This window comes from Parasteatoda tepidariorum, chromosome 1 (genome assembly GCF_043381705.1).
Source record: "Parasteatoda tepidariorum isolate YZ-2023 chromosome 1, CAS_Ptep_4.0, whole genome shotgun sequence".
NCBI lineage: Eukaryota > Metazoa > Arthropoda > Arachnida > Araneae > Theridiidae > Parasteatoda > Parasteatoda tepidariorum.
Genome location: NC_092204.1, coordinates 14,888,528 through 14,915,979, shown reverse-complemented (window position 1 = coordinate 14,915,979; position 27,452 = coordinate 14,888,528). Strand labels below are relative to the sequence as shown.

General features: G+C 26.1%; 2 protein-coding genes across 6 annotated transcripts in view; one reads left to right on the top strand and one right to left on the bottom strand.

The window, feature by feature from the left end:
• LOC107446992 (alpha-1,2-mannosyltransferase Alg9) overlaps positions 1–20,980 on the bottom strand; it is a 32,053-nt gene extending 11,073 nt beyond the window's left edge. The window contains exons 1-12 of one of the 4 annotated variants that reach the window (XM_043045435.2): positions 20,863–20,967; positions 18,595–18,687; positions 14,921–15,045; positions 13,548–13,689; positions 10,903–11,037; positions 9,054–9,124; positions 8,266–8,428; positions 6,842–6,903; positions 4,800–4,887; positions 4,601–4,706; positions 3,299–3,387; positions 1,188–1,301 (exon numbers count right to left, since the gene is read on the bottom strand). In XM_043045435.2, the coding sequence (XP_042901369.1) occupies positions 1,188–1,301; positions 3,299–3,387; positions 4,601–4,706; positions 4,800–4,887; positions 6,842–6,903; positions 8,266–8,428; positions 9,054–9,124; positions 10,903–11,037; positions 13,548–13,689; positions 14,921–15,018 (1,068 nt within the window). In that variant the 5' untranslated portion in view covers positions 15,019–15,045; positions 18,595–18,687; positions 20,863–20,967. Of the gene's footprint in view, positions 1–1,187; positions 1,302–3,298; positions 3,388–4,600; positions 4,707–4,799; positions 4,888–6,841; positions 6,904–8,265; positions 8,429–9,053; positions 9,125–10,902; positions 11,038–13,547; positions 13,690–14,920; positions 15,046–18,594; positions 18,688–19,701; positions 19,961–20,862 lie in introns of those variants that run through there. The other 3 variants (XM_043045434.2, XM_043045436.2, XM_043045432.2) reach the window with 3 other exon arrangements.
• The window catches only part of LOC107446995 (coiled-coil domain-containing protein 39), a 30,609-nt gene continuing 23,292 nt past the window's right edge, over positions 20,136–27,452 (top strand). Inside the window, exons 1-6 of one of the 2 annotated variants that reach the window (XM_016061790.3) lie at positions 20,136–20,379; positions 20,458–20,577; positions 21,629–21,775; positions 22,290–22,448; positions 23,162–23,254; positions 25,574–25,702. In XM_016061790.3, the coding sequence (XP_015917276.2) occupies positions 20,278–20,379; positions 20,458–20,577; positions 21,629–21,775; positions 22,290–22,448; positions 23,162–23,254; positions 25,574–25,702 (750 nt within the window). In that variant the 5' untranslated portion in view covers positions 20,136–20,277. Of the gene's footprint in view, positions 20,380–20,457; positions 20,578–21,449; positions 21,522–21,628; positions 21,776–22,289; positions 22,449–23,161; positions 23,255–25,573; positions 25,703–27,452 lie in introns of those variants that run through there. The other variant, XM_043045431.2, reaches the window with a different exon arrangement.

Genomic DNA, 27,452 nt, shown 5'->3' with positions numbered 1-27,452 from the left:
TCCCGGATATAGTGAACGAAATGTTTGCTACTGTACCTTACTATACACATATAATATAATTTTTTGTGGATATAGTGAACCAAAAAGAAGAGAGAAAATTGGATATTATGAACTTTTTTCTATCTTCGACTGATTTTTTTCCCTTCATTTTNAACTCCCAGATATAGTGAACTCCCGGATATAGTGAAAATGGTTTATAGTGAACTCCCGGATATAGTGAACGAAATGTTTGCTACTGTGCCTTACTATACACATATAATATAATTTTTTGCGGTATAGTGAACCAAAAAGAAGAGAGGAAATTGGATATTATGAACTTTTTTCTATCTTCGACTGATTTTTTTCCCTTCATTTTTTGGTAATTTTGAAATCTCTACAAAAAATACATATACCGATTTTTAAAACCATCTATTGAATGGAATGTAGCCATAAGCATATTTTCTTGTTTGCTTCTTCTATCTCAGTTTCCAATCCTTAAGTGAAGGCCATCCCTAAATTTTTTGTACACAAGATGAAGAGTAATAAAAATAAAAGTTAACACATTTTTGTTACTACATATTATTTTTCAGTCATTTTTGTATTTCATTTTANTGGTCATTTATTTAAATAATGTGTAATAAAAGGGAGCAGTTGGGAAAAATTAGTTAAAATTGTTTGCAGTACGGATATAGTGAACTCCCGGTTATAGTGAACGGAAATTTTGGTCCCTTGAAGGTTCACTATAGCGGGGTTTGGCTGTATATGTATTGAACATATAGTAAAAATTTTCAAAACATGTCCTTACCATTCAAATGCACTGTGGTTAAAAAAAAAACTTTTAACAATAAAGTTATAAAATACTATTTTAGTTTTATACAAAAAGAAATATAAAGTAAACTATAAAACTAAAATAGTCTAATGTTCTTTCCTTACACGTGTTAACCAAAAAGTAATGATAATTGATCCCACAAATAAAAATAAAAAACTTTGTGTAATAATTTTATTTTCAATTCACAGTTAAAACACTTAAGTGACAGTTTTAAGAAACAGATCATCTATTGCCAATTTAGATTTTTCATGGTATAAAAAAAAACTTGAGACGCATTTACCTCATTATGTGATATTAGAACATTCAAGAGTAACTAAGCAATTTCACAAAATGAAAAGCTTTTTAGAATATATAGATACCTCTAGAAACAAGAACTAACCTTGTGAGCAAGTGGAAAGAAAAATAGCATCCACAAATACATGGGTACAAGACATAAGATTAGAGATGGTCCCCGAGATGGCTTCTGTACACCTTTCAAAGCATTCCATAGATACTGTAAAATAAAGTAGTAATTTGTTTTGCTTGAATCAATTACATAATTTCTAGCAGTTAATTTAAATTCAAAACAAACTTACATTTTATTACATTCTACAATATTTAAAAAATTATCAGACTTCATAAAGCTTTTTCAAATTATAAAGTGATTGAGATGTGATACAAACTATATAATGGCTCAAAAAAAAAAATCAGGACAACATTTTACAAAATAATCAGGGCGAAATTTTACAAAAAAACTAGGACATTTTTTGGTACAACACACATACTAGACTATTTTTAAGAAAGAAAAACAAAGAGCTATAAAAGAATATTGTAATCCCCACTTTTGAAAATCTCCTTTTATGCAACATATTTCTTAAACAGTCTTCAACTTTTTTTAAAAAAAGAACATGAGCAACACTCAATATTTTCAAATAAAAAAATATGATTGAGACAAGTTGATCAGATATGAATTTAAAAAATGGTGTGATTCATACATACAGTGAGAAATTTCGTAAAATGAATTCACTTGACTTCGGAAATAGATTTCTCAATGCAAAAATAGATAAAAATAAGTGTAATGAATAGTGCAGACTGTAATCAATGAATTTTTGTTGATTATGGAAGAAATCAAAAAATTAATGAAAGATTTGAAGCAGGTGATAAAAAAAGGATAATAATCACAATAAAAATTTTATTTTGTTGCCGACCTTGAGGTTCAAAACAAAAAGATTATTCTTATGCAAATGACATTTCAAGCAAAATCAAAATTTTTGAACATTATGGAACAGGCCATGGGTATCAAATCCCCCATGACCTGCGTATTTTAAAACCAAATCAAAAGTACAATTTAATCACCACTTTTGTAGTACAGAAGTGATTCATTATAGGCGCCTTAGCAAAAATGGACACTGCCAAAAGTAAAGCCAATTTAGCCAACCTCACGATATCTCATGTTAATATATAAATAAATTGGCTGAAGATTTATGATCAAAATGTTCATTGAAAATTAAAGTAAACTTAATAATGTATATGCTAATGTTTTATGTGGTCGCAAAAAGGAAGGTTAAAAATAGATTTTGATGTTTTGTTGCCGTGACATTTGATGCTAATTAGTAATACTCTTGCATTGAGATAAGAAATTAGATGTTACATTTATTGAGAATAGAAATATTTGCATTAACTCATTATAAAATTGAATTCAAATTAATTTCTTGATTTATTTGTTAAAAAGGGATTGGGAATGATCAAATTTATGAAATAAAGTAAATTTAAAGGCTGGGAAATAAATAATACCAATAATGGCATCATAGTAAGTTTTAAAAAAATCGATAATTATACAATAGTTATTTTATAACAACAATAAATTATTTCAAAAATAAATCATATGTAACCTAAATATTAAAAAATTATTAAAGTACAAAAATAAATGAGAAGTAATTGTAATGCATAGTAATCTGGAAACAAAGATTATAAAATAAAGAGAACAAAAAAGAAATTAAACCATTTCTTAAAGTAAATGGACATTTAAAAGTAATTTCAATTTTGAAATAAACGAAATGCAAAGTATAAAAAACAAAAACAATGTTTTCCTTACAATTTGAAGAATAAGAGCAAAAACAGTTAACAACTCAAAAATTTACTATGCCAATTAGAAATCAGACTCATAAAGAAAAAAATTTCAACAGCAAAAATGCAAAACTTCTTTTTCATAAGAATATCAAAAGTCTGAATCAAGATTGACAGCTGAAACAATAAAATTTTGCGATTTAACTAGTATTATTAATTAGAATAAAAAAAATTTATACTGAAAATTGAAATCTTTAGATTCGTAAACTCCATTATTTAAAAACATACACTTGAATTTGGTGAAATTACTAAACATTCACAAAAATTAAGATCATCAGAACTAAAAGCTAAAAAACAGAACAAATAAGGACAAAATATTTAGAGTCAGGAAAATCATAACAACTACAAACCCTACTAATAATAACAATAAAAAATTATACTTACCAACAGAGGTAAAGATCCCAAAGCCAGAAAGAAAACAACATTAAAATTTAATATGCCATTTTGGAAATAGTATGTCCAAGGTTCAGTACCTACAATATGAAAGAAAATATTAATTCAAATGAAACTAGAAACTATTTAGTTTACTTTATTTAGAAACTAGAAAGTTTTTATTAAAAAAATTTATAATTTATTTTTAAAAACACTATGTAAAAAAGCATAAAAAATCCTTGCGTAAAAAATGATAAGCTTATAATTTATTTTATACTTAAAAATAGAATAATTTCAATATGTAATTGCTATAATTTTAATTTTGGTATGATATGCTAGCCCAAGTGGCTACGTTATCGGATCACGCTCAGGGCATGAATATTTCTCTCTGTGTGTTGTCCTCTGTTGACTGAATGTGGCACATCCTATGAGCAGTATCTAAGGCAGTGTAGGGTGGATAATGTTACTCATCCCCGTAAGGTTTACAGGTGCCCACTAGGTAACGTGAAAAAGCAACATTTCCGGCATCTTCCGAGGAAAATGAAGAAGAGTTCAGTGTCTGACGTTTAAAAAAAATTGGTTTGATGATGCTATCATAAATAACAAGGGTTCAAAACTTCACAAAAGAGAGAGAGAGAGAGAGAGAGATAATAATCATAACAAAATTATAATGATGTAATTATAGCTTTTATAAATCCTCATATAAATCATCATTATAATGTAATAGTAAATTCATTATAATGATGATTACTCATCAAGCTCAAAAAAGTAAATGATCTGATAAATTAAATAATATACGATTAATATTAATGATTAAATATGAATAATGAAATGAAATATTAATGATTCCTCCACTGATTGATTAGGTGTTGAAATTCCAGTACATGAAAACTCTCTTAATTTTAATATTTTTTTACCAGAAATCAGCATTCATTGAGAAATTTTGCCTCTTAAAACAGTAATTTATTTGATTAAAATAAAAGAATATTTAAAAATTATTCACTTTTGAAATAAGGCTTGGAGAATACAGGGAAAAGAAGTAATTCCTTTTAGATGCATTCTTACTGTTTTAGTAATTGCAGACAAGAAGTGCCCTATCAAAGCACCTCCAAAAATAATAAACTCAGATTTTTCAGTTTTTTAAAAAACAAATAGTTTTATCAAACATTAGGTGCCAACTACTATTTTTTAGACACTGTAGCATCCTAGATTAGTAGACTCTTGGTAATGCATATTAAATTGATATGTTTATGTAAGTAAATAAAATAGTACTAGTAAACAAGCATTTCATACTTAAAAGTAGTAAATACACACCATACAAGTTAGCACCATGAGATGTAAAAACATTATACAAAACAATATTTAGGGGTGCAAATACAAGTTTTCCAAAATGTTTGGTGTCGATTGGAATCATTGGTACCTAAAAAAAAAAAATAATTAAAAAAAATTATGTTTTTAAACAAATTAAAAAATAACAGTAATTTCATATATCACTCTAATAAATTTTGCTTACCAAAATAAGAAACAACGAAATGACAGACGACTTCATAAACAATGGAAGTTTTTTCTTCAGAACAATCATATCAAATGCAATGGGTAAACTAAATAGAGAAAGATTATGAAAGCATTAAATCTATAATATGGGAATTACTTATTACAGTTTATGACCCTCAGAATGGTTATTACATTATTTTACATTTTTGATAAATTGTAATTTTTTTTTTTTTTTTTTTCCATTAAGGGCATGTTTTAAAATTTTTTAGATCATCATCATCCCAGTCCCGATTATAGCTAATACAAAAAAAGAGACTCAATTCCATAGAGGCAATATTATTTTAATGATGTCAATGCAATCAGAATTGAGGATTCAATGACAATTTATTAAACAGAGAAAATTTGCTTGACGCTCACTTAGTTGAGAGAAGAAGAAAAAAAGACTTTGACAATATGAAAATCATTTAGAGAATTATTTATAACTTGATTATACAACTTACAAAAATATTCATGTGTTTTTCAGCAATTAAAATATATAAAAATACAATTATACACCATTAAGTTGTAAGTTTTATCAATAAACTAACTTGTGGCTCATAAATTTCACATTAAATTTATTTAGCTAACTTTCAAAATCAATTTTAAAAGAATGCAAACAAATTTATTGTATCAATTGAAATAGTTCTAGGATTGAAATAAACTTAAATTTAATGCATCATCTATAGTAGTTTAATCATTCATAGTTGTTAAAACTAAAATTATGTTAAAAAAATTCATGAAAAGAAAATGCAGATGAATTTAATATATTATGTGCAATAGTTTCCAACAGCATTATGAATATTCACTAAAGATTCTCCTTATCCTACGTTAATACGTGTATGATATATTAATATCTAGATCTTGTCCTACAACCGTTATATTTGTAAAGAAGGTCTTCTTCAATGATTTTTTGACATTAAGTGAATTTTACATAAACCTTCAGCTCCAACAGTACATAAAAATATAAAATGAAATTAGCATTTACTTAGTAATTAAATTAATACTTTCCTAAGATTCATAGAAATTTTTATTGGTATATAAGTCAGAGTCAGATTCACAAAAAAGTTTGGAGTCAAACATTAATACAAATTCCCCAACTCCGACTTTAACATGCATTAGAACGCATTTAAACTCAACTTCTATTTTTTTTCATTCTCTTGAAATTTATTTGACAAACAAGTATCAAGCATTTCTATGTTTCAAAAAAGTCATACTTTTTCCAAACAAGACCTTTTTGTATCAAACTGCTGTTTAACGTTGTTTCCAGACAGATACTTAACAAGTTTCTGGACTTTTAAAAAAAAAACAGCACAATACACATAAATCTATTATTGCTTAAATGAAAATCTTAGTCTTTATTTTTTTTAAAAAATCCAAAATTCTCGTAAAAACACTCTCTTGAACGATTTGAAAATGTCATTGTGGCTTATTATATTGCCCTAAGCCCTTCAAATACAGCAATAGTTCTCAGAATGTACAAATTGAAAATGCTATTTTAAACATAAAAAGTTGTACCAACTTAAATGTTATGCTGGTAGAATCTAAAGTAGAATTTGCTTAGACTTTAAAATCAGGAAGTAGTATCTTTAAAAAAGAAAATAGCTAATTTTATATTAAAAAATGTCAAAAAACATGGATAAAAATAAAAAGATATAAGATAATGTAAAAACAAAACAAGCTTGACAGCTATCTTAATTTGTATATTGATAAAAAAAAATCAATAAATAAACAATAAATCACAATTGTACATTAAAATTGTCCCCTCTTTAGTGTCAAATTTCTTTTTTAAAAAAAACCCTTCAATTTCCAAATTGTGGGTTATCTGTAACAAGTTTTGTCGCAGATGCTTTAGAATTCTGAACCTGAAAGATTTAAAATCGTGTAAGCATTTAAGTGACTTTCTGCAGCCAGTTAGAAAATTGATACTAAATTATTGAATATTGTCAAAATGCAAACACTTTTTATGCTTAAGACAACAGTAAAATAAAAAATTGAAAGGCATAATATAAAAAGCTATCTTACCCTAAAATAGCTGCAAATGGCCAACCAACTAACGTACTAACTGCAGTTGCAAACACTGCTAACTAAAATAGATAATGATGGAAGGAAAACAATTAATTGTAAGAAATAACAACAAAATTTATCACTAGAAAGATTGAACATTGCTGTATACATAGAAAGTCTGAAAAGGCTAGTTTGGCCCTTTCCAAATTATTATTTTCTTTTTTTTTGTATAGACATCAAAAATCTTAAAACATAATCATAACAAATTTATTAAAAATATATTAGAGGGTCGATCATCAGAATCCTATGGTGTTTTTTTCCAATTTGGTTAATGAAAATATTTGATTAAACAAAACACAGATTTTTCAGTTAATTCTTATACATTAGATTCTTAGAAAAATGGAAAATTCCCTTTCTCTATAAATAATAATTATAGACATGCTGAAATACTCTTGTTTTTTTAATGGAACTGGGATAACTTTTATCGACCAAAAGGCACCTTCTACCCAAACCTAACTTAGGTTATCAGGTTCATACCAAAATTCCTTAGGTGCCACTCTGGCCCCTGCTGAAATTCTAGGTATAAGGTTCTATGCATATGTTTCAATAAAGCTAACACATGACTGATTTAAAAACACTTACATTCGATTAAATTATGAAAAGTCAGGTATACTCAGTACATTCAGTAATCTATTTTTTGAATTACAAAGCAATAAAAAACGGAAGGGGTTAAACAGGCTTCATCTGACTTTCTAAGAGCTAAATTGTGAATTGAGACATTATATTTACTTAAAATAAAAAATTTCTTAACTGTTCTACTAATTCAATCATAAACAAAAACAATATTTAATAAAACAGGAATGCACAATATACGGTCCATGGGTCAAAAGTGTGTAAGCAAAAGTGAGAACTTAGACCCTGAACTGTTTCAAATGTTATTTTACATTTTATTTTATAAGTATGTAGTTTGAAAACTTTTTGTATGGATAGTCAAAAATTTATCAATAATTGATTTTGTAAATTAAAGAAAGTGCAATGATGAACAACGTTTCTCACAGATTTAAATACTGCAAATAAGTGCACATTTGAAAATTTGAGGTTTTAAAGTGAGCTGTGTTTGGAAGATTTTATCTTTAACACAAAAAAAGATACCAGTGGTTCATGCCGTATTTTCTAACTATAAATTGTTAAAATATTGAACATTCACGACATCTATTTTGACCTAAACTTCATTTCACTTATTTTGGCTTAAATTAATACAAAAAAAATTATCTAAAGTAACTTTAATAAAACTTCTGAGTCAAAGAGTTAAAATTTTAAAAAAAAACTTATTGTATTCCCGAAATATGTAGGACCTTGATCAATATAACCCTCTACAACAATCTATTTATTTGGTCCTCAAAGTATTATTGCAATTAATCTTAATTGTATAATAAACTTACTTCATATTTCTGTAGAAACCATGATGATAATGCAGCTGTTGATAGATACATTGAAAAAGTACTTGGCAAAAAAGATGTGGATGATCTAAACATTCCTGCACTGACAGCCAGTAGTAAAATTAATATTCTACCAATGTTATTACCAAAATGCTTACAAACAGCCCTAAAAATAATGTTTAAAAAATGTACAATTTACTTTATACTGCAGAAAAAAATGACTTAAATTGTTGGAATTGAATTTTCAAAATGAATTATTTAATTCAGTGAAGCATAAAATTATGACTGTTAAAAGATTTAACTTACATGTTGTTAAATCATAAGTTAGCACAAAGTCCGAATTTTGAAAACAACATAGTAAAATTTGAAGAAATTACTGACAGAAAAACATAGGAAATGTTATTAAATTAAAATCTAATAAAGATGATAGCACAAAATATTTTTTAAAATAATGTTCATATGCAAAAAATAGTTGAATAATCATTTAAGTTAATTACTTTAATCAAGATTATTATTTTTACATTTGTACTTTTAAAACCTAGCTTAAAATAAACTTTTTATCAAATTTATTAGATTAACAATAAAAAAGTGAATTCTTGTTTTTGGTTTCACATAAATTTCAAATTATAATCATAATTAAAGTTGTATTTATTTTGTACATATTTTAACTATATTTATAATAATTATGTCCTTAACAAAAGAAAAGTGAAAAATGAGAAATATATATGCCAATCTAATAAAATAAAAAAAACTTTCAGTTTATTTAATGGGAAAATAAACATTATACATACTGGTAAAAATATATATCACACAATGAACAGCAAAATGCAAACAAGCATCTCAGACAGTAAAATACAGCAAACTGAAAAGAGAAAGAATAATTACTAAAAGAGTAAAACTTGTGCTTGAGAAATTTTATAACACAATTTTATAACATTTCTAATAAAGTTAGAGTACTTAAGTGTTCAAATTTTCTTTTTACGAAATTCAATATAATTTTAAAAATATGTATTATATTTTAACCACCCAATAATAGAGCCCATCAAACTCAATTATTAAAGGGGTGAAAACAGGGAGGGAAAATTCTAACTATACTTCTGATCATCTTTATTTAATTTTCGCAAATAAATTGATGGTGGATATTTACTTTATTTGGTTGTATCTTTCAATGCATTTAAAACATAAGGCCATCATCCAATCACAATTTGAGATATAAAGCATGCAGTATTTTAGATTCATTTTTAATTTTTTCTGACAAAATTATACCAATACATTTTGCTATCAGCAGTTTTTTAAACAAACTAAATAGTAAGTAGGTTACAGTTTTTAGACTATTATGAAATATCTTTGTTTTAATGCAATTTTTGCTATAACAATTTTCAACATCATCCAAATCGATTTTCCTCGGTTTAAATTGTTATAAAATTAAATTTTAAAGAATCTGAAAACTGATAAATGTGTAGTTTTGAATTACTGATCCAAAACTACCAGCTGAATTCACTTATTGCTTAACAGTTTTGAAGAAAATTCTATAGATTTTATGAAATTTAGAATAGAAGCTCTAAAATCCGATCAAGAGCTATTTCTTATAATTAAATAAAGCAACCCCTTTATTCTTCTCATATTACAGTCAAATAATACTATATCATCAAAAGTTTGTTATATACAAAAAAAAATTTTTTTTTTAACCTGAAATCCATGATGGTGAGCATAGAGGGCTTTAAAATTCAGAAAAAGCCAGAACTTAGTGGTTTGAAAACATTTGAATTTAATTAGCTGAGTGTAAATCCGAATTTCTCGAGTGACATTCAAAATCAAATCAAATCTAATTAATCCATTAGAAAATATTACTGTAAGTACCTTTTTATCAAATTTTACAAGAACATTCAAAAATTAGTCATAGATAGTATTTGTTATTACACTTTAAGACAATAATGCCTCAGTCAGGTAAGGAAAACTTATTAACTTAAACTCAGATATGAAAGACAAAAATATAAGTTAATAAAAAATTACTGTAAAAGTCTGTATAAAAATAAATATAAATACTGTAAATAAAAAAAACTGTAAATGATAATTTATTAATATNTTAAATAAAACACCTTTAACATTTGAATTTCAGCTATTAGTTACATGAAATATAAGTATAGAGAAATTTTGTAAAACTTATTTACTACAGCTAAACACAAAAATGAAAATCGATGAGCACTTAATTGAAAATTTGCACTTTTAGATTTTCTAAGAGCATTCAAAAATTGATCATGAGTAGTATTTATTATTACACTTTAAGAGAATAATGAATCCGCCAGAAAAGTAAAATTTTCAGGCTTAAACGCAGATTTGGAAAAAAGAAAAAAACTACTGTAAAAGTCTGGGATAAATATTAAAATTGTAAAATAATCAACTGTAAAAAAAAACAAACTAATTAAAAAATTTTAAGACACCTAAATATTATACAATAAAAAAGCATTCAAATTTTTAATATTAGCTCTCTTAAATATAAGTATAGAGGAATTGAATTAGGAAAGATTTATTTACTAAGGAAAACAACAATGAAAATTCATAATCATTCAGTAGAAAATTCACACTTTTGATTTAACATAATTGTTGGGTGATTTGAATGGAATAAAAAAACTAACATACTTTATTGGATTGAAGGACAACTCCATAAAGATAACAAGGAACTGCATGCAACCATAAATAAGCATAAGAACGAATAGCATATTGTGGTGAATACTCCCATGTCTGAAATCCTTTTCCATGTAACAAATAATGCATCTGTCAAAATAAAATCATTTTCATATTAGTATTAGTTTTCTTTATAATCATAAAATATGTTTTTATTCAATAAATAAATAACAATAAAAATAAGGGCTAATTTTTCAACCTAAATTTACAGTGGTGGTAACATTAAAAACTGGCTATCAGTAATCATAAGTATTACACAGAAATATATTAAGTTACAGTTTACGGAATTCAAATGAGCAATTTTAAGGTGTATATGCTACTTAATTCTATGTAGATACACAGTATTAAAAGACTATGCATGAATGCACTATTAAATAAAAAAGCAAACCCTTAGCTTAACTAATTTTTAAAAAATATGCGGCATTGAAATTTTATATTTCATTATAAATGATAACTTATTTTAAACAGATTATGGGGGGAACTAAAGAAACCCACAGTTTTTATTACTCAATTGTAATCTTGACTATGAAATCAAAATAATTAAAAGTAAATTGTAATAGCAGTAGGTACCTCCGAATTTGAGTTTGATAATTTGACAGTTATTTATATAATTAAATTATACCTCCTATTTTTCTCTTTTACATAAGTTCTACAGTTGTGTTAAATTCTCAAATAAGCAATACCAGTATTTTCCTTACTAGTTTTTATTTATTAGTTTTCACTTTTTTAAAAATGATTTATTGAGTAGCATGAAGATACTGATATTAAATAAATTAGTTGAAACTTATAACTGCTCCAAAATTGTTTTAATAGATATTTCTTTTTCAAAAAACAGTTTCTTCCAATTGGGTTGCAGGAAACCTATTTCTCCCACGGTAGTTTTTTTCTTTTCATGGTTTCATCCTCAGTTTTACAACTGCGAACGAATCTTGCGATCTGTGCATAGGTGCAAGTAAAATCAATGTGAATGGCACATGGCATACAAATAAAATAAAACCTTGAAGAATTCGACGATTGAATTCTAAGGTAAACACACAATATGAAATCGCTAATCCAACTGACAAGCAGACAAAATATTCCAGTTAGCAAGAGTTTCAGAGCGCATGTGTTACAGAGCAACAAATAACAAAAGATTTCTTCTAACAAGTTATTGTTAAATTATTCATCAACAGTTGAACAGGGATGAAGTCATGTAAATTAGAAATTTGTAAGTTAGCTATAATCGCAAATTTATGTGGTCCATAATAAGCCATTTGAAAGTGATTTTAGTAAAGGTAACAATATTTGGAGAAAAAAGAAAATATGCACTTATATGCAAATTTATCAGAAAAACTGTTTTATTGCTTAAACTTCACTATTATGTGGCCCCAAATCAATAGCACTATTATCAGTGTCATATTAGTTAAACTCTTAAGTTAGTTTGAGTATAGTTAATCTTTCTTTTGATGAATTGAACTCCTAAAAACATGTTTTGTCCAATTTAATAATCAGTCTTTGAGAAAGATAATAAATGACAACAAAAAAAGAGAAAGAAATTGATTTATATTGATTTATTAATTAATTATGATTCGTTTATCTTTTATGAAAAGCGAATATAAAACTAGTTATATAAAAAAAAATCAATGCAATTAAAGGGGAGGATGCAGTAAAAAATGAAAATATTTGAGCAGAAATAGCATTTTGACTCAGGTAAAATAGTTGATTTCTCTCACATTTTCGCATTAAAAATTTCGCAGCACAGATTTTAAGTTATGGGTACAATTGTTCCTAATACATACAGCTCTATATTTAGTAGATAAATTAAACTACTTGACATTAAATAATAGCAATTCCTTAATTTTAGATGTACAGTGTGCAAAAAAAAAAAAAAAATGGTTTACCCAGAATAACTTTTAATATAATGATCACAATATTCGTTGTTTTAAGACTCAATCTTAATGGATCGAGAGAGTGATCTCAAACATGCTAATTAATTAGTGTAGATGATATTTTAAATATCAAAATTAGACATAAAAATATACTTTCTTCGAATGAATTTTTTTTCTTTTTTCTTTTGATGGATTCAGACTTCTGGTCCCCAAAATATAGCGGATAGCCACAAATATGGTGCAAGTATTTTTTTGTGGCAGAGCAGTCAAAGTTAGGACGCCTAATTTTAATTTTACTTTTTGTCTATTTTGGTATATCTCGAAAACGTTTTAAACAAATAGAAAAAATTTTGCACATATTTATAAAATTTATTCATCCAAAGATAATTCCATGCAAAAAATAACTTTTAGTGAATATTTATAATTTTTATTATTTTACTTAATAATAGTTTAAAAAAAAATTTGAATTGTAAGGAATAAAATTCTTATATAATTTCAAAGGAAATTTTTGGCAAATCCTGGCTTTAAGCCACCACTGAGGATCAAAACACAGAATACACATTATTACAAATTACCAATTATGATAGCAAAAACTGAGCACTTGCAGTAAAACCAAATATATTTCTTAAATCATTCACAGAAAATTAAAAGTGATAGAATGATGTATAATATGCAGCTTTACATAAAATCATATCTAAAACATTTCAAGCGACAGAACAATATATTACTCACAGGTTCCCAGTAATTATAAACCTCATCACAATCGAACATACTATTCCAAACTGCAGCACATAGCCTTAAAGATAAGAGAATCTTGAATGATGAATAAACTGATGGAGTCCATACTTTATCAGTGCAATCAGTTGAGGGCAAACTGAAATAAAAAAGAAGTTATCTTTAAATCACTCTATTACAAGGACCAGGGATAAAAAGTTTCTTCATCAGTCGAAAAAAATTCATTAGAATAAATAGATTTCATTCAATTCGAGTGGGGAAAATGCACTTTTCTCTAAAAATAAATACCATACATTAAAACAGATTTTTAAACAGTTTGAAACTGCGATCTAGTTTAAATAATATCCTTTTTAAATAATATCCTTTTTAAATAAGTCAAAGCTTAGAATAAACATTTGGAAAAAAAAATTTTTAATTTCTTAAGAAACTAAAAGAAGTGCAAGTTTTCAATATTTTATGGATATGAGAATAGTAAAACCTATAATTTAATTGCATAAAAGAACTGTAAAAAAAAAAAAAACATAATCAAATTTTATTAATACAGCATAAAGCGAAATACAGTAGTCCGAAATCCCACCAATTTCGAATATGGGACTTTCCACTATACTACTAAATTAGCAAATCAAATGCTAACAAGCATGTGCAAGTAAAATATATGTTAGTTATATAATAAACATAAACACTACTAAAAAGACACGTTGAATTTACAATTACAACTAGCATAATATTTTCTTAATCAAATACTGTTAAGTATGTAACTTACATCAACTCTCAAATAATATGATGCACATAAAATTTTATAAAAAGACTAATTCTTTTTTTCATTTCTTTTTCTTTTACAAAAAGATAGATGTAAAAAACATAACTAAATTAAATTTCATTTATTTAAAATCAAGCTATTCCTATAATACTTGTAATTTTACAACCATCGTTGAACAATCGACCCAATTTTGAGTTTACGACTACCAATGTTCAACTCCATAGCCTTGTAATTCTGAGCTCAATCCAGAAGATAAGAGAACTCCTGGATCAAGTACTAGGAGAAATAGGCTTTCGTGGAGCACTTTTTGATGGAAATAACCCTTATTTGCGTTACGTGAAAATCTCCCACAGTTAACCTGACAGCAAGGGGATTAACGTATGATGTGTCTACCACAGAGGATATATTTTGTCAATTGGTGCAAGCTGAGTGCGAAATTGGTATCAATCAGTCATCACTGGGATTAGAACCCAGGTCACCTCATTGAGAGCTCTATCCCCTGAATTTCTTTCATTTTGTTGACTCTTTTCCATCAGCTTGAAAGAAATAGGTTTCTGCCTGACGAAATGTCAACCCTGATAATAAGTAATAAAGTAAATGTATAACATACACATTCATGGAGGAAGAAGAAATGACTTGTGGTGGTTTGGCATCACGAGGTTTTTCCCTGTCCTTATTAGAACCTCTCTGTCTACTCCTAGGAGGCATAGTTGCAACGCTTCAGGATTCAGTTCTCTGTAATAAATGAAATATTTATCATTAGTCCAATTAGAGATCCTTCACGAAAATTCAAATCTCTAAAAAGTACCTTTTACAAAGTTACAAACTTTGAAAAAGGACCCTTCACAAAATTATAACTTCAATCTAATATACAATTCGAAATATATAATCTCTTAAATTGAATAATTAATATCATACTTTGTTTGTATTTTCACAACACAAAAAATGCTTAGAATGTTTTCTAATTTTATTTATGAAATAATAGTACTACTTTCATTTTTTAAAAATATGTTTTTTTTTTAAAATGAATTGTTGGTGGAAACACATTCAAAAGCAGGCCCGGACTGGGATCTAAAACCGGCCCAGGCATTTTAGAGATATCGGCCCTCTTCTTCACATAAACACCGCGTGCGCGAAGCGTACGCGGCTCCTAGTGTATCATTTTTAGGCATTTTTTACTTATAAATTCTCATGAACATAAGTAATTTATCGAAGTAAGAAAGTATAAATTGCTTAATAATCCTTTATAGAATATATTTGAGTTTAAAATACATGGTTCTTATGAGGAAACATAGGTTGATAAAATCAAAAAGGTGAAAGATGAAGAGTAAATAAAAATATCTATTATACTGCACATACATAAATGATTTATATAAACATTTTTTCAAAAATAGATTTATTGCTTCTTCAAAAGTCATTAAATTAAATTTTAATTTAACTTTTGAAGAGGCTCACTATTTTTTGCCACTTTATCGATTATGTCGTGGCTATCTAATTCCATTAATGGATCTTTTTCTATTGCCATTACCATGAGAGCATTCAAATTATCCGAAGATAAAGTACTCCTCATTCGATTTTTAATTACTTTTAATGTGGAGAATGATCTTACACAAGCCACCTGACTTTTTGACAATGTTTGTAAAAATTTTAATGCTAGACTAATTAAATTGTAAGAATTGGTCAATAAATTGAATCTCTGTAACATCTTGTAGCAACAAATAACACAATTTTTGCACGCACTAGTGTCTCACATTTTAGACTTACTTCTTGTGTTTCCAAAGTAAATCGTTATTATTTTCATTTGAATGATCTTCTGTGATTATTTTATAATCTTCTAAGTCTGAATTTTTCAGTTTTTCCCAATATAAAGCTAAATTTCTTAGTTCAATCCGCAAATTTTCACCTATAGCTGTTTCGTCAAATTTTAGCAAGAGTTTGCTTAACTCATTTAGTTCGCCAGATTGAAGCTTGTTAAAACGTTTTTCAGGGAAACGTTTCGGATCTAGATAGGAAAAATCGGCATACAATTTTCTATTTCCTGGAAATCGGCGTTCCATTGACGCTACAACTGTGCTGAAAATAATGTTATGGACGTTTACCTTAAATGCAGTGGCTTCATCATCAAAAACTGTTTCATTCGACGCTATCTCACTGGGCATCAATTTTCTTTTCTTCAATCTTTTTTATGGAAACTTTGTTTGAATTTCAGTTTCTTCAAGTTCCTTATTTGCGCGAGTAATGAAATCATCTGTAACTTTTTGTACATCTTCAAAATCTCTCACTATTTTTTTTAGTTCTCAACACGTTTGTGATACCATTCCAAATCTTTTAAGATGTCTAAACCAGAGGTTTGCAAATATTGGGCGAGCGGTGTAGTTAATTCAAATATTCATGAGAATATTTTGGCGGCGATTGCTGTTTCATATTTGCAAAATGATTCTAAAAATATTTTTGCCTTTGCACGGATATCTGGCTTGAAATTTGAATTTTGTTGTATAGTTTCTAAACTTGTAATCAATGTGACATATAAACGGCTTAATAGTTGAATCTGAGTTTGAAAATTAACCAAAAATTTTCTTTAATGCAGAATCTTTGAACCACCAACGTGTTTCTCCAATAGTTGCGAGCCTTTTTTTATTTCCGTGCTCGTTACTTTGTTCACAGATGTTCATGCGTTGGTATGATTCACGGAAAAATACTGCGACGCTATTTAGTAGGCTGAAAAACGATGCACTTTCAATTAGTACCTTCGCGGTATCTCCTAAAACTAAATTCAAGACATGTGCATAACACCAAACATGAATTTGACCACGGGACTCTTTAGAAAGTCATGAAGAAAATCCTTTATATTCACCTTGTATATTTTCAGCCCCGTCAGTTGAATTACCGATGCACTTTGTTATATCTATATTACAAGACTTTAAAACTGAATCCACTAAAGAAAACACATTCTGTCCGGTTGAAGATTTGCACTCTACAACAGCGAGAAGTCTTTCATATACACGATATTTCATATATTTTTTTAAATAAAAACCTATATCTTATTTGGCATCATTGGAGAGAGTTTTTGAAAAGAAGCAATTTTAACTTGAAATATTTTTTAATATCTCCTACTATTTTCAAGATAATAGATAAGAAAAAATACATATGAAATAGATTTTGACATATTTACTAAAAAAAAAAATTTCCGTCATAATGTCTTTTACCTTCATTAAAACACATTTGTGCTTTTCTTCCCATGTTTTATAAAAATTGAAGCGATTTTGATAATTTAGGTGAATTATTTTTGATAAAAATGATAAATTGAAGTAAATAATCGGAATTTTTTCGTGTCTATTATCTTGAGAACAGTAAGAGATATAAAAAAAATTTCAAGTAAAAGTTACTTTTTTTCGAAAACCCTCCCTCTCCAATGATGCCAAATAAGATATAGGTTTCCATTTAAAAAATCAAAACTGTGTTCAAATTCCGGTACTTCCAGCTACTACCGGGAATTAACAATATCACTATCGAATTCATTGGGGTCGATTTAGTTATTGAATTTTTTATTTCAAATCGATTATTTGCTCCATTCACGAAAAAAATGGGTGGCACGCATGATCTGAATCACCCTGTACATTAAAACAATATTATTACTACATATATCATATATATGTTATTTAATATTATTATTATTATTTGCTCAATATTATTTGAAATTCATGCAATGTATAAAAAAAAAATTTCTCTGCTGGTTCAGTCCAACCGGCCCTCAGGTCAGACCAGCCCACCGGGCATTTGCCCGGTCTGCCTACTGGCCAGTCCGGGCCTGTTCAAAAGACATAATTTTGTAAACCTTTGTTTTAAGACTACTTTATTATTCCTTTAATTTTTCATTATTTAAAAGTTGGTATATTTTTTTATTAATGCAATTTTTACATTATACATTTCTAAAAAATATTTCTTTCATAGTTATAGGACCTTAGTTTTTGGCAAAAATATTTTCATGAAACTCCATTTTGTTTTTCACTAAACTGCAAATAATTATTCGTAAAACTCAAAACATGCAGAAATCTTTCTATGCAGAAATCTTTCATTAACCCTATGGAAAAGATACACAAAAGTCTGTTTTAATGACAATTCAAAATAGCATATGGTATTCTAATTATAGCATATGGTATTGTCATTATAAGCAAGTACACATTAATGTTAAAATAGCAATACAAAAAGACTAAAAGATTAACTAGACAAATTTAACTTTTTTTCGCTTTATTCTGAACACCAATTTTGATTTAAAATGCATACCTGCAGTAGATTGCTTTTGCCTACAGTTTGTAGACAGGGCTAGATAAAAATGAAATCAAGTCAGGGGTCTGTCTAGGTTTTTCTGAGAGGTACCTATTTTGTGAAAATTTAAACATAATTTGTGAAAATTAAAAATTATAATAAAATATCAGCACAAAAATATGGTAAAAATATGGATTTATCTTTTTTACGAAACACAAAAATAAAATTTTAAGAAAATGCACCACCGTTTTTCCTAAAGTTGAATTTGTGAAGGTACCGCTAAACGGTAGTAAATTTGGCTTGACAGACCCCTGGAAGTACAATAGCTTTTGACTTCATAGATAACATTGAATATTGATTTCAATAGTTAGCCATCAAATAAAAAAATAAGGAGACACATGTAATGAAAATAATATTCTAGTGATGATTATGTTTATCATATATGAAGGCAGTTGAGAAGCAAATACTCCCCCCCCCCACTACATTAAGATGAATATCCAAATTAACTACAAAATTTTAATTGAAAAATTAAGTTTATAATAAAATTAAACTATCCAGTCATTTCCTTTTGAAGAAAGCACTGAGCTTTTCTGATGAATATTTTAGACAGACTCCAATGAATAGATACGTTCATTTATTTTTTTAACATAAAAAAACATATATACATTTCCAATTTAATAATATGTTTGCAAGTTTAAAATCCATTACGCACTTTGGCGATTGTAATTGAGGCGATAGATCGCAAAAAGGATGCATCCCCTAAAAAAATTAAAACTAAATAAAACAGCGAAATAAGCCAGTACTTTAATGAAGAATTAAGAATACAAAATTGTTTAAACACAAAGTATAAATTACTTTAACTTATCACAATAAAGATAATTAGGGAAAAATTATTTTAAAACAACAAAAAAATATCTTTTTTTAAAGGGAAGAGATCTAGGAAAGAAGTTTTAAATCATTCATGAATAGTATAGATACAAAAACTACATTCGGTATTCAAATTAAATGCAAAAAAAAAGTAAAGATAGGTAAATAAAATTGTAGTAGTTAAAAAAACTTTGCACATCTGGAAGCAAACTTTTTAAGCAAATCAATAAATCTAATCTTAGATAAAAAATTGCTTACTGAAATAATTCGATAAAATTATATACGATTCCTTTGCTTATTATGAGCTGGATATTTATAATGTTATAAATTAAATAAAAACCCAGAATTAAAATTGTATTTCAGAAATGATTTTACATGAAAAAAAAAGATTAATATAAAATATGAATATAGCTAATTTATTGTGAATTTCGGGTTGTTTATTTTTGGCATTTAATAAAAAAATATAAACATGCGGCAGACGACAGCTATTACACAATGCTGCCATTTCTTTTAATTTAAATTTTAAAGTAAAAGCAACAGTCTTTGAATTAACTTTTTATCTTTATTTTTAATCTAAAGAGTGTAAATTGCTTATTAGAATACAAATTGTAAACTGAAAGAATTTTTAACTAGTATTAATTATTTTTTTATTTTACATACTATCAAACTGTTTAATTAGAGAAATATTCCCTCTGGCAATCATCATTTTTCGTTACCATGACAACAACGAAAGAGGCAAACAGGAATGCTTTTTAATTTTTTTTCTTTTGTAAGTGATCTTTGATTTGAAATAGCAATTAAAACAGCATTTTAAAACGAATTAAATTTGTTAAAATGTTTGAAAATACTGTAGATTTAGCTGGATATGATATGTTATGGCGAACTAAGCCAGAACTTCCTATCGCTAATGAAGAAAATAAACAACTTGAAGAATCGGTATTTATTTGTTGTGAGTCATTTTTGTAAATTAAATTATTTTTCAAAAGTTAAATTAAGTATTTATTTATTTTTCAGCTAAAACTGAAGAAAATCGAGGTAGAGAAACTTAAAGTTATTTTGGAAAACAATATTAATAAAGGTAAAAAGATGAGGGATCATATAAATGATTTGCATCAAACTCTTAGCTATAAACAGGTATGTATTTTTCATTTCGATGCAAAATTATAAACTCTCTTAAATTTAATTCTTAACAATTTTTTTATTTAAAAAGTTTATAGATAAAATATCCTTATCGGTATCTAGGCCAAAATAAACGCTAAAGTTTTGTTGGCTTTCAGGCAGGGACTTTTGTAAAGTTAAAGAAAAAAGGTAATTGTTTACAATTGCGGTCCCTCTTATATTTGGCTATTCGAAAATAAAATATACATGAAAATAAACCAAGAACAAATCATGTAACAGTAAACATAAGTTTTTTTTAACCTAGAGGTGACGTCATTGAAAGCAAAGTCTGCAAAGAATATCATGGTAACCAGAAATGGGATTTCAGCTAAAATGATGAAAAATTATCGTTAAAACATCGTGTCTCTTCTGCACCTTAACCAAAAAAATAGCAGGCCCAAAAGGGGAAAACTTGTAGCCACTCACAAGTCTCAAGAAATATATCTATATACATATTTAAATTTGAAAGTTGCCTGTTTATATTTAAGTTTAAAATCCCTTTGGTATCTTGGCGGCGTAGTTGGTACGAACAGACACCGATACAGAAATATCCTCAGTTTAAACAAATATAAGATGTTCGTGGAATCTTATATGTGTTTAAATATATTATTTTTGATACATACTTTCCCATTTCGCTGGCATCAGTAAATTCAGCTATTTCATTTGTTTATTTTTTTTTTAAAAAAATAGTCATCATTTTTTCAACAAAGAAAAAAAAAAATTATTTACTTGCACCTATTGACTTTGTGATGATGACTTTATTGTTTGCTCAGTTGAAATGAAAAAGTATCTTTTATTTTTTTAACTCAATTGTATTTAATTCATTTTATTAAATATTACATGCATTNAAAAAAATTATTTACTTGCACCTATTGACTTTGTGATGATGACTTTATTGTTTGCACAGGTGAAATGAAAAAGTATCTTTTATTTTTTTAACTCAATTGTATTTAATTCATTTTATTAAATATTACATGCATTTGAATTCAATTTCTATTTTATTGATATCCATGTTAATTATATTTAGCAACTTTTTAAAACAAGAGAACATGAGCTAGAAATGGAAATTCATTCTGAAAAACTCATAGATCGTGAGTGTAGTCGCTTAGAGCAAGAAATGAAAGCTGTCAACAATGAAATAAAATCTTTAAGAGGCCGACAGAAAAAAAGAGAAGTAGGTTAGCTTTTATTACTTTAAATAACTTCAACTTATTAATGGCACAAAATGAATAGATATAAATACCTACTACAATAGAGTTCATATGGTACACTCTTTATGGAAAATAATTTCTTACATGTAAATTTGTTGTACTTATAAATTTTTTTATTAATTAACGATAAAAAATTATAAATAAATATTTTGAAGATTATTTTGTCTTCTTTATTCAGAGAAAAAGCAGCAAATTTGACATTTATTTTAATCTTTATTATTTATGGATAGTTTTGCAAAAATAGTTATGAATCTAAAATTACCTTATTAATTTTAATTCTCAGATTGTTTTTAAGTTTTAACTTTTTTAAGTCTTAAATTGTGTATAAAGTTTTATTTATTTATTTTTCTTGCTCATCCTGACAATACATTGATGTCAAATATGTTAATTAGACTTATTAGTTTTGTTCTTTAACAAAAGATGCATTAAAAATTCACCCATTGTTTTTTTATTTGAAGAAGCTGTTTCAATTTTTAGATGGCTATTTCTCAGCAAAGAGAAAAAGGAGAAAAATTGAAATCTGCAATTCAGTGGGATGAAGAAAAATTAATGCAATATCTGGAAAAATCTGCAGAGATGGAAAAAGATAATATGGTGTTAATGAAGTACACTAGTGAAGATGACAGTAAAATTACAGTATGTTTCTTTGTAACATAAGTTTACATTTTTAACTACCTTCTAGCTTTGATTCTTCCTCTTTTAAATTAAGTACATTATAGTATGCTTTTAAAATGCTGTTCTGTTTCCACAAGCAGTAGAAAACGTTTTACCATGTTAAACGTTTACCTATTATATTATAAGGCAAGATTTGGAAATTTTACTACTGGCAATTGGCCAATTGTAGAATTTTTAACAGTGGCTACTTTTTAAAACATGTGGCCACTTTTCTCAAAAATTGAAAATTTTTCAGAATTAATAAACAACTGTTGATGAAGGTATTTCTTTAGAAATATTTCTTAAAATATCATGAAAATTACAAGGTTCATTTCAAAAAGACTTTAAAATTACTTTGTGTTTTTTTTTTTCTTTACTTCAAGGAAGTACACTATAGATTAATAATTAAATGTATTCTATGATTGTTATTGTTCAATTTTTGAAAATTTTTAAACATATTACATATGACAGATATTTAAATATATTATGGACATATTATGTAACATTATTATATCACAACATTATAATTTAATATTTAAATTTTATATTATATAATTTAATATTTAAATTTTATATTATATAATTTAATATTTAAATTTCATATTATTATATTATTTTATATTATCAACATTTGATATTAAACCATCATTTTTTTCATAAAAAAAATAGTTAACAAAAGTTTGTCTACATTTTAGGAACTTGGTTTGCTTGTTGAGAGATTGAGCAAAGAAGCCTATGAAAAGAAATGTGCTCTTGAGGATGTAAACACTGAAGTCCTTATTGTCCAAGTAAATTTTAATTTTAAAATTTTTCTAGTCAGATGTTCTGTAATCTTTATTGAAATATTTTAAGTAAATATCAACCTTAACTTGATTCCGGATTTAATAGAGATTCATTTTTCTTATGGAAATTTTAATAATTTTGCTCTTCAAAATTGTTAGAAATAATTCTTTATCTTTACTTATAAATCAACAGCTTCACATCCTTGCATTATTTTAGAAAATCTCTTAAACATTGCTTTTTCTGCCACTATAGGAAGAATATAAAAACTGATTCATTAATGTGGTTTGTGTGAGAAAAAAGAACTGTTAACCAAAGATTTATAATCCGGAGAATCTCAAAACATTAACAACATAAAAATACGCACTTGAACTTTAATGTAGTAGAACCAACCCAACAAGGGATTTTGCCCAGACCCTACTTTTTTTTGCCTTCTAATTTTTGTTAAAGACAGTAACAGACAATTTGTAACAAACACACAAACTCCAGTGCTTGGAATTATACCATTACAGAGAACTTGAGTGGGCCCATTGGTTTGGTAAATTAAACAATCAGTTGCACGTTCATGAATCTAATAAGAGTGAAAAATCCCTACTCCTTAACAAGAGTAAAAATTCCTTTATACTGCTGATATATCTACATGAAAATTTCTTCAAACATTTTGATAATCCTTGCATGTTTTAAGAAATTTTAAACTGAACCATTAAAGAAATATTTTAAAATTTTAAAGTATTTGTTGAAAATTTTAAACTTAATTCTCTTGACATAAAATTCCATTAGAACAATGAAATTTCATTATTATTAGTGTGATATCCAACATTAATAATATCTAAATGTGTAATAGTACTCTAAGACATTAAATGAAATGTTTATTTATCAATTTATTCTTTAAGATCTGAAATATAAGATGAACAAAATTTCATACGTCTCATAACAATTTTATCTATCCTATTTGTAAAGTGTAACCTTCATTAGAATTTAATTTAAGATTGATTTTTCTAAGTCCTGTTGTTAAATTTTTCAAATTGCACAAAAGTTTATCCTCTAATCTACTTAATTAGTTTTTTACTTTAATGTATTAATTTTTATTTATTTATTTAATTGAAAATGCTATTAATTTTTTATCATAATTAAAATAAGTAATATTTCATTCCATGAAAATTTTTGTCATTGATTAGAATATTTTATTCTATTTTCTTTCCTTAGAAAATTTTTCTCTATCAAACATTTGTAGAAACTTGCTAATTTTTGCCTTTGTGTCAAGCAAGCTTATAAAATTTAATGTTTTATGTGAATTAAATTATACAACTAATTTCATTATGTTTCTATAAGGATCTATAAAAAATTTTCAATCTCATAATCAAAATAATATAAACTTTTTCAATAAAGGTTAATTTGTGTGCTTTAAAAACTCTTTTTGATAAGAGCAAAAATGCATTTAACATTTTTAAAACATTAAGTACTTTCAATTAAAATATTGTAAATTAATTATTTTATGTTATTTGGAGGAAAAAAAGTATTTTTGATTACTTTTTTATTACGTATAAAATTTTTAAAAATACTTTAAGCTCTTTTTTTGCATAAAAATATAAAAAAAGCAAATAACTAAATTTAAACCTACAGTAATAAATTCAGTTTGACTTTTTTTTTAAATTTTGATAAAAAATTTATGAAGTTGTAAAACTTTAAATTTTGGTTATCAAGGACTTTTTTCAAAAATTTGTATAAAAAGGCATACATCCAATTTTAAACTGTCATGCTTAATAAATATTCGTCAGAATTTAAAAACGAAATAAGAATACTAATTATGTATTACTTTGTATTCAACGAAAAGGAGCTTAAAGAATTGTTTAAAAAAAATTTCCTTAAAAAAATAAAATTACCTATTATATTCATTTTTTTTTTCAAAATAAGATTACTTGCTTTACATTATTTTTATAAAAAATTTCAAAGTTTGAAGGAGAAAAACTTAAATCGTATTTTACTTTAATCAAATACTTCAAATTACAAGCTTTTTTAAAAGGAACATTTTTTTTTTTTTGAAAAACATTGTTCACTTTTATGCTGGGCATACCATATATTGTTTCGTATTTCCTTATTAATCCCATACTTCATATTGTAGATTATAATTTTTTGAACAGTTTTATTTTATAGAAATGTGCACTGAACATAAGGTGTTGTTACTGTATTGGACTAAAATTTGTTTTATTTTCGTAAAATACTTTCTGAAATGAAATGTATGTAACAAATGATTTTTAAAATGTATCAATATCTGTTTTTTAACTTTAAAGTGTGTTTAATGTTTATTTTAATCAATTTATTTGTAGTCTGAATTAGATCGAATTCAAGAAGAATTTCGAAGTGCGTACGATGAAAGAAATAATCTAATCAACAACTGGGAAAAAGCAGTTAATCAAATTCAGCTGAGAAGTAAAGAAATCAATAAATTATCAGAGGTAATTAAACATTTTATAAAATCTTTTTTTATCTAACCTACATGAAAATATCGAAAGTTATCACCTATAATAAATATAATATTGGTGATATCACCTATAATGATAGTTTAGTAACACTTATTTTAGGGTTTATTTGTTTCAGTAAAAAATGCATCCTGATAGTGTGTCTTAATGCATTATAAATGTTAAATTGTTTTAGCTAAATTTAAACTGTTCTTTTAGAGTTTTTTTTTTAAAGTTTTGTTTAGAAATTTATAAAATTTTGTTTTGTAATCATAAAATAATCACATTATCTTAGGAAATGTATTTTTACTAGTAAAATACTTTATTCTAGTAGAGTGTTAAGTGTTACTATGCTCTAGTGAATGCTAAACTGTTAGATTTGAGAATATTTCCACAGCCATTAGTTGACAAATACATATTACCTTTCTAACGCCTCAATAAAGAAAAGCATTATTAAGAACTATTTTGTGTATTTGAAATCTTATCTATTGAGTCTGGGTAAAATATATAATATATTTAGTAAGCAAAAATGAAAATTATATTATTTGAGTTTACAATCTTTTATTTTATATCTCATTTCTAGAATACATTGGAGAGAATATTATATAACTTCTATGTTTAAGTTTCAATGCTCAAAATTACTCTTTTTATGTAATTATATTCTTAGAGATATTCTTGTTAAAAATTGAAATTTTAACATTTTATTATGAAATGTTGAGTAAAATACAAGCTATTATTTATATTAATGAATATTTACTTCAATAAATATTTTCATATTCATTTAAAGTTTCAATTATTATTGATTTTTGATAGGTTTATAGAAGAAAATTAATTTCTCTATCTCATTAAGTATCAAGCTATTCTATCTGCTTGTAAACTTGTAAAATTTAAGTTAACAACCTTTCATTTTATATCACATTTCTAGAATACATTGGAGAGAGTATTATAAAACTTGCATGTTTAAGTTTTAATGTACAAAATTACTATTTTTATATAATTATATTCTTAGAGTAATGTTTGATGTAATGCTTGATGAAAGAAATTAGCCTACAAGGATGGTCCTATAGAGCATATTTTGAAAAAAGTACTTTTTGATACTAACTATATTTATTTATTATAAGATATTCATTATTATAAGATATTTATTATTATATATTCATTATTATTATGTATTTATTATTATAAGATGGATTTATAATAAGATGTATTTATTATAAGATAAAACAATTTTGTCAAAAGAAATTCAAACATAGAATGCTGGGAAAAATTTTTTTTAATTTACTGAAAACAAATATTCAATCGAATTTTAAAATCATGCATAACTTCATTTTAGGAAAAATAATTGTAATATAGGTAATAAAAGGAAAAATGCCCAATTTAATTTCAACAACTCATTAATTTTTATCTTAGTCTGTATATTGTGCAATTTTCATGCATTAATTAAATTATTTATTTTGATGAAATTAACTTTTCACCTTGTAATAAATTTTAAGCCACTTTTTTCATTTAAAAACATTTCTTTCTTACTGTGCGAACAGAAAATTTTAACTTTAGTATGTTCTGGTATATTGAGTAATACACTTAAACTTGATCATTCATTTCTGTGTGTATTGTCTTGTTTTAATGATTCTATTGCAAATTCTATTTTTACAATGTTAATAATACCCTTTTGGATCGTTTTTGTAAGTAGCAGATTCCCGCATATATTATTCAGAAATTCTAAAATCGTTTTAAAAAAATATACTGA